Source organism: Taudactylus pleione, unplaced genomic scaffold (genome assembly GCF_031769625.1).
Source record: "Taudactylus pleione unplaced genomic scaffold, aTauple2 ptg000156l, whole genome shotgun sequence".
Taxonomy (NCBI): domain Eukaryota; kingdom Metazoa; phylum Chordata; class Amphibia; order Anura; family Myobatrachidae; genus Taudactylus; species Taudactylus pleione.
Genome location: NW_028284558.1, coordinates 23,261,613 through 23,270,000, shown reverse-complemented (window position 1 = coordinate 23,270,000; position 8,388 = coordinate 23,261,613). Strand labels below are relative to the sequence as shown.

The window sequence follows — 8,388 nt, the reverse complement described above, 5'->3', positions numbered from 1 at the left end:
GACAATTTCCTTATTTAGTTAGGAACTGCAAGTGTCACTGTGGGAGCAGCCAGTAACGTGTGAAAGTGCAGACTATGAGACATGACAAGATTAAAGGTGTCTGTTATGGTGTTACACCTTGTACACAGACAGTTCCCTTTGTCACAGCCTCCTGGTGATTTGACAGTGCGGTGCAGATCAACTTCCCTTGTAGGTGATACAGCAGTTTTCAAGTATAAATGCAGCCTCCCTCCTGAAATTTTCTCTTATGCCCCTCTGACAGTCATCGTGGACTATCAAAGTATAGCTTACTGCCTTATATACATGTAACACAATTGTTGAGCGATCCTGAGGCATGAATAGAGTTAATTTAGAGTTCCTTTAGATTGTTAGCTCTTGTGTTAGCGCCACTGATTGTACAGAGCTGCAGAACATGTTGGCGCCGTAAGTATAAAAGGTAGTCACAGCTACAGGTTAATCTAAATGTTCTTTTCCGTGATAATCCCTTTCATAAAATGAAAAATAATGGGATCAGTTCTAAATTGCTACAGAATGGCACAAGTTGGGGTTACAAAAAATAAAAGCATATTAAAATTAATTTGTAAAATCAAACCACTATTGTAGGCAACAAATGGTAATAAAATATGGTATGACATCATCCCCCTTTTCCGATGGTATATATTTCAATTACAAATGCTAGTGAGACATGGGTGAGCAATATTAACCCCTAGATCCCTTCCCAGTGCTTTGGCTATTTTCACAGTGCCAGGTTATGTGCCCTAATACAAGGTAGATCAGATGTAATAGTGAGTCCTGAGTGCCTACATTGTAAGTCCCAGGGTGGCAGAAGCACTGTGCAAGCTGGCAGTGGCTGTCTGGTTGGCAGAAATACCATCTGTCAAATCATCCAATAATGAAGTGTTATGTTATTCGTATGAACAATCAGGCATAATGTATTCCTTCTGAAATAAAAAATAAGCACGAATTAGACTACATTTATTTGAGACTATTGCTAATCAGACTATTGGTGGAAAGGCAGCAGCAATATCTTATACTGATCCCAAGCAGTGCCCTGGCTCAGGTGGGTAATATGGACACACGTGCTGACCCCCTCACCAATCAGTGTGTTACAAATTATTGCTTCTAAGTGCATATGGTTGGTTGATTGTAACAAATGAGTGGGATGTGGCCCCCAATGATGGTGCTCTGTTCCCTCATTGTTAATTAGTGTCCTGATTGGAGTAATCTGCTGCAGAACCTCTTGCCTGAGCCACTAAGCAAAGTACTTTGGCAGTTGATATTAATTTCCCAGCATGCACTGCAACAGATGGCCTATGTGAAGAATTAATCCTCTTCCTTGGAGGTCTAGGCCAGTTGAACTACTGCAGGGGTGGGCTTAAGGGGCAAGGAGGCAATTGCTGAATACCCTCGATGCCTACAAAGAATTTCAGGTTCTAAAGAAAAGGGAAGTACTCAGATTTCATCACAAGCAGAAAGGTGCATTAGTAGAGGAAGAATATGATGATGAAAGGGAGAAGGAAAGGTCAGGATAAAGAGAGGGAACATGAAGTCATTATGTGAAGTTATGTTCTGGTAAATACACTCATTGCATGTTTAGGTAAAATATGTTATATCAAACTATGGTCTAATACAGCAATCTATCAAACACGTCAAACATGCACACATCCATCACGTACATGTAGGTCTGTATGTCAGCTTCTGAATTTAGGGAATACAAGGTGCATTAGAAGTCATAATTCCAGGTAGTTATTTCCAATGCTGGCAATGGAAATAGATATTCATTAACATATGAAAAAGAATTAGAATGGATTGTTTGATACACATAAAGTTAAGGAATCTTCTTTTTTATGGAACTAAAACAACTACTTAGTTTTAAATATATCTGCCATTGGCAAGTCATTGGGTACTATATTATTATATATATATATATATATATATATATATATATATATATATACACAATATATTAGAGATGAGCGATTCGGTTTTGCTGAAAGCCAAACACACTAGAATTTTGAGGTTCCGTGTTGAACCAAGTCCCAGCTTGGATCACTTTGGAGTTCCGAGTAGAATTGAGTCCCGACTTAGATCTTGTCATCAAGTTCTGAACTCGGATCTATAAAACATTGCATGTTTTGGATTGCATTATTAGTCTCTTCCTCATCATTTCAGGTACTGTGAGATAGTCAAAATTTACTGGAAGTTACTGGTTATGAATGTAATTGTTATTGTTTTTAATAATACTGTAGGAACAAAAACAGGTCGAAGTTACATGATTTTAGCTGTTTTTATACATTTTTAAAGAAATCCAAATCTTGACCATCTTCTCATAATGAGCTTTGAGCAATACTGCTTGCTGAGGTAAATGAGGGTACTCCAACATAAATATATTAAGACACCGGTAATGTGAGCTTCCAATTCACATTCTTATAAGTCTGCAAAACACCTCTATCACCTGCAGTTTGCAGGTTGGAGCTCACACTCTCCATAGCACATGCTCTAAGGTCAACATTATGTATCAGAGTAAAACATTTGCAAACATACAGGATAAATGTTTTATTTTGTTATTACCATGCATCTTTTACATATAACGCACCAACATACTCAGCAGCTCTGTAATGGGGAGAGATAATACAAACATTAGTTACTATTTAGAAATTAGTTTGAAACACATGGCCTATATGTTGCATTTGCAAGAGTTGACGGTTTGACAGGGAAATGGAACACTACTATATTACTACAAAATAACTTGAGGCTGAAATATAGATATATTTTTAAATTGCAACAAGTGTTAAAAAAAAAATGACCGCCCATGTTGTATCAAGTGAAGATTTCAAGCAGTTCATTGTACTTATACATCTTTTTTTTTTTTTTCCAAAAAAGGGGAAATTTGGGTTCAAGGCAAGCAGACAAAAGTAGAAGGTATGGAGTTTAACACTCGCACAGTGACAAAATGTGGTGGCCGAATCTTGTGAGCCTATACCACAAATGATACGTGTCAGTATATTCTTTGATCGGAAAGCTACTGTATGGTTGCAGTGTTTCTGTGCTGTCAAACTGTGATGTCGTACAAACACCTCCTCTGGGATAAGGGTGAGAAACTACAACAGTGGCTTTGCCTGACCAGCCACTGAAATTATCTTGATTGCTACCCAATTCACCAACACCTCAGTGTACCGTATGCGCACGTATCTAGATATAGATCAATATTTTCAAAGCCACAAAAAGTATTTAGCAATCATTCCTTTGTCCCATAGCGTTGTAGAATTACATGATTCTTATTCTGAAAACTTTGACCTATTTAGAAGTTTTATTCAGTGATTTTTGTAAAAGCCATAGACTGTTTGTGTTGCACCATACAGTGTATTTTGGTTACTGGGATACAGAAAGAGCAGGTGACTTGGTCCAAAGGAGCCAGTGCAAGGGACTGAAGCATAGTCCTCATCATATGTCTCTGTGCTCTTACCCACTGAGCGTTAGCTTCTAAATATTTCCGGTTTTTGCATAGTCTTTTTTAAACTTTGTACATTTCTGCAACATGCTGTTGCTACTTATAAAAAAGAAATATATATGATATATGATACAATATCCAAGTGAACATTTGGGCAACTCAGAACTTTCTTTTGGTTTATAAATATAATTTTATTTTTTAGTTTTTTTGTTTTGTTTTTGTTTTGTTATGATACATTCTGTTGGTGATATTTAAATTACATGCAGATATCTTATCGTAAAACTGAAGATATCTTATTGTGAACTGCTAAAAAAAAATAGTGAAAAAAAAATAATAGTCCCTTGTAATTAAAGTAATTAGGCTGCTACTTTTAATGCCTGCTCTGCCCCTGTTTTTCTTTGTAATGGCAGCTTTGCATCTGCAATTAGGAATAATTCTGACAGTTTCAATTTCTGAGGGATAGGAGACAGTGAACAAGATGTAGAGCAGTGATATTACACGCGAAAACCCCTGTCTCTTTAACCTTGTTGGTTTTTGTCTCGCAGAGGTTACCTTTTCCCGATGGTGCAAAATCGACTTGACATAACTGTTCATCAGTTTCTGGGTTTTCCCTCGAGGTATTTGCATCCGATCAGTCCAGTCAAGCTTCAAGTTGAAATTGGCAGCCCAGAAACTGACAGGATAGGGACTAGGAGAGAGAGACAGCTGAAATTCAAGCAGTAAACTGACAGCATTGGACTGAGAGAGGGACTATGTAACTCTCAGAGTGCAGGCAGCTTACCAACTGAAAGGTTTCATGTCTCACGGATGCTGATTGGCCTTTAATACATTGTCGGCTTCAGTTACACGTTCAGTATCTGACACCGCCTGTCTAGACTAGACTGGAAAAAAAAATGATTTGGTGAACTCCTGGCTTTTTGTCCCTTTTATTCCAAACCACGTTAGCTTAAGATAAAGTTTGGGCAAATTTCAGGACCATCCCATGACGACCTGTCACCAACAAAAGTAGGCTGAATTTTAGCCAGAGAACTTTACCTATGACCATTCTTTAAAGGCTGGTCTTACTTTCTGCAGAGTTGATGCCAACCTATGAGAGGGTTATGATGTGTGTGTGTGGGGAGGGGAGAGGGGGACTTTCTCCATCAGAAAAGAAAACAGAAAGCTTGGCACAGTTAATTAAACCAAAATAAAATAAAGGCTTCCTTGAACAGTTGCACCATTTACTTTATTGTTTGGTCAATGATATCCTGAAACTCGCCGTTGTAGAACAAAAAAAAAAATAACTTCTTCAATTTTTTTTTTAAAGACAGTGAAAGTGTATATCACTTTCTTGCCTTAAAATAAAGATAAGGACGGATATATAAATATTATAATGTTTACCGCTCTAACAAGAGTATATAAATATTCATTCAAATACTTTGTCTACTTCCAAATTTGAAGTACTTTTTTTCCAAGTATTAGTCTGATTAATAAGTCTCCGTTACTTCTCCAGCAGACGCAGCAGACGTAAGCTTTGCTTTCAAATACTTTTTAGTCCTGTGTGTGACAGGCAATGGCTGATCTGTTGATACCCATTCGACAGGCCCTGTTGAGTTTAAATGGTGTGACGGCACATTTTTGTTAAGCTTTGAACAAAGGGATGGAGATGGCGTGCTGGCATCCTCCTCCTGAATATTGGTCTTGTCACAGTCCCCCCTTATTAATGCTCTGTTTATGCCTCAATATTAAAACTTAAGGTTTGAACAATGAGCTTCCACACTCCACGCACAAACTTTTATTTCAAAGTCTTAAGATAGTGAAACAGGCATTGAAATATTGTTCTGATTTCCATATAGCAAACAATAAAACAATAACTTTCCAAACATAGATTGTAACTTGCCTCCAAGCTGTTATCCATTTTAAAATGGGGGGATTTCATTTCTTTTTTTTTTTTTTTTTTTATGAAAAAGTCTTATTAGTAGGAAAGATTTATTTTTCTTTGATCATTTGTTAGAAGTGATTATTCCTACAGTGGATTTGCTTATAAGCTTCTACATAAAGGTTAGCTGTATTTGCAGGCGTTGAAAATTGCTTAGACTTTTAAACTGACAAGAATAATTCGAATTGCATTCTGTCATAGTGAGATGATTTACAAATAAATGCATATGGGTAGGAATGCAAGTCTATGGTGTGCCAGGATCATTCTAAAAGTTGGCACAAAGGCATTGGGACAGAATAATTTCACCTCTAGATGGGATGGCACCACACTCACATTGTTATAGTTACATGTTGTCACCTTTACTCTTGTGCATGTCTAGAAATAAAACAATAGCAATGCATGATCCCTCGCTTTCTGATAACATTGTTGTGATTTAACCAGTAGACAACAGTTGGGTATTGGTCCCTGTAATAACCGCCGATCTCTAGTATATGCGGCTATCCGGCGTTGCAGAAGCTGTTGCGCGTTATACATAAATGATTATGATGGGTTTGTCCCCTGTCCACCCTTAAGCGACTGTCAATTTGGTGCCGGTGCTACCCCCACTATAGTGGAAGGTGAATTTAGCATAAATACCACATTTTATTGCACTCTGTCATAAGTGTTTGGTTGTCTGTTTGCTTCAAACTGCTGCGCCATAGACTTTTCAGTCTGTTCTGCAGCGCCCAAGAAAGAATAATTGAGTATCATAAAATGAGCCTACATGGTAGTGGGAGTCAACATGATCAAACTGAGCTTCTTCCTGTCTCTTTACTATTTTCTAAACCATCTTTTTTGACACTGTTATAATTATTTGTGGTTTGTTAGTTCTTTTTCCCCCATCAAATAAGTGAAAATGTTGGACCCCTTTCACTGTATTAACCTACAGACCCCATTAGCAGAGGAGGTTTACACAGACAGATGTTCAGCGTTGTCTGTGCATCTTCTAGAGTTAACATAGAACAGTGTGCCTGTATCCTCCCTCTTCTCTGACTTTGGAAATTTTTTCGCTTAAGTTTCATTCTATATGTGATCAGCAGTAATGATGTATTTAATGGGTGCAATGTATATACTCTGTTACAAATGTCTGATTTAAATAATTTGAGCCAGGCTATGGAAAAAAAAAGCGAAAGCAGAGGAATTGATGCTGAGATATAGCTCATTATGTGACATCTTGTACTATATTAAATGAAACATGAAAATCTGTATTTTTCATAGAAAGGTGCATTTTTAAACGTCACGATCTGTACTATCACATCTTTCAATTTTACATATTTGTTCAGCGAAGCGAGTGAATGAAACACTTTTATAGTAGAGTTATAAACCAAAGCACCTTATGCGACCTCTCTAAAATAACGCTCCAAGGTTTTACCTGTTCAAAATCACCTGTCTCACCCGGATCTGGCTTCTAATTAATGTTCTTGTCATAATACAAATCGTCTAGTACGTAGATCGGTGTGTTTGAATAATGTTCTTTCGGCTGTTTGAATCATTCCTTGTTTTTCTCCCTTGCTTAAAAAAGGAGGACTTATTTTACACATTGACAGAGATGAGCAGGATCCACCCCTTCTACCAGAACGACACCCAAATATTTATAGGAGGAAAGACTCACGAAATAGTAGGTCCTTTTCCTAGTGTACTGTTGTCTCAGTTTCTCATGCACAATCGCCTTCTGTTATGACATGTCTTCTTAAATGTTTGCGGTGGTTATCATAACTGTTATAAATCTTTTTGTAATTAGAGCTATGAGATTGACATCCCTGAGGAAGCATTAATTGTTGGATCATGTCAGTATCTGTCTCCCAATCTATAAATACATGAACTGCGTTTTTTTTACCCATCAATGTAAAAATTGTTGTTCTTTTTTTCATTCTTGAGCAAGATAACTATTTAAGCCTGCAAGTATTAATGATCAAGCACTATGGAACTTTCAGGCAAGCTGTGAGATCATTACATACCATAACTCATGAACGGGGCCGGCCCACAGAACGGCATACAAGTGTATTGGCCCCATATGTTAGTAATAACTCCAGCAGTCCGGAGTCGTCTCTGCAGCATTTTATGTCATACTTCAGACATTGTTTCTCAATTTTGCAAATAAATGAACGCAATGCAATCCTATATTCTTTTGTCTTTAAAAAAAAAAAAATTAAATCCTTTTGCGGAAGCTCATTATCATTTCATAATATAATTGATGTTTAGCAAATATCGTTATCCTGACAGACGTGAATTTACATAGTAACTTTAATTCAGGGAAAAACCTCTTTCTTAAAATTCATTTCAAGATTACTACGCAGCAAGTTTACAAAATCAATCAATTTGTAAACAGATGATGTCACTTATTCTCAAAATGTTTTTTTTGTTGTTTTTTTTATACAAAAACAATTATAAAATTACAATGATAAAAAAAAAGCGCAGTTACTGTATTTGTGTGCTGTTCAACAATCAACATGCGGGGAAACAAAACAATTCCAGCAAAAAAAAAAAAAATCATCATTCATCTACATTATAATTGCTTCTTTTCCACATCTACGGGGCGGTTAATTAAAATTGTGATTAAATGTGGTCGCGCTGCCTAAGATGTCTTGCCCAAAACAGGTGGTACAGAATTTAAAAGTAAAAAAAATGTAATTAGCATTGGAAATTGAGAAATTGCCTGTAAGAATCAGTGTTAATTTCAGTCAGTGATGAGGTAATTTATAAATATATTCAGAAGAGAATGAGGGGAAAAAATGCACAACTGCCACTTCCCCTCCTTGCCATTCTCAGCATGCAGGTGAAGATGTTTACAAAATATTGAGGTAATTTGAAAATAATTCCACACATTTTGTATTTTTGTATTTGGCCTAACTTTAGAAGGCAGAGTACTTGTGTTATCATACCTTGTATCAGGTTCCTGGTGGAGCATATTATACAATGAATAGAATATCTACTTATACACAATCAACTAGACCTTAATTTGGCTATATAATGCTTTATA

The 8,388-nt window shown here is 36.7% G+C and overlaps 1 protein-coding gene across 3 annotated transcripts in view; it reads left to right on the top strand.

The window, feature by feature from the left end:
- The window catches only part of ZEB2 (zinc finger E-box binding homeobox 2), a 125,985-nt gene that overhangs the window by 10,457 nt on the left and 107,140 nt on the right, over positions 1-8,388 (top strand). Inside the window, exons 3-4 of one of the 3 annotated variants that reach the window (XM_088474865.1) lie at positions 2,884-2,922; positions 6,931-7,026. The exons of 1 other annotated variant lie outside the window; for it this stretch is intronic. In XM_088474865.1, coding sequence (XP_088330991.1) covers positions 2,884-2,922; positions 6,931-7,026 — 135 coding nt within the window. The remainder of the gene's footprint in view (positions 1-2,883; positions 2,923-6,930; positions 7,027-8,388) is intronic. One more of the 3 variants, XM_088474867.1, reaches the window with a different exon arrangement.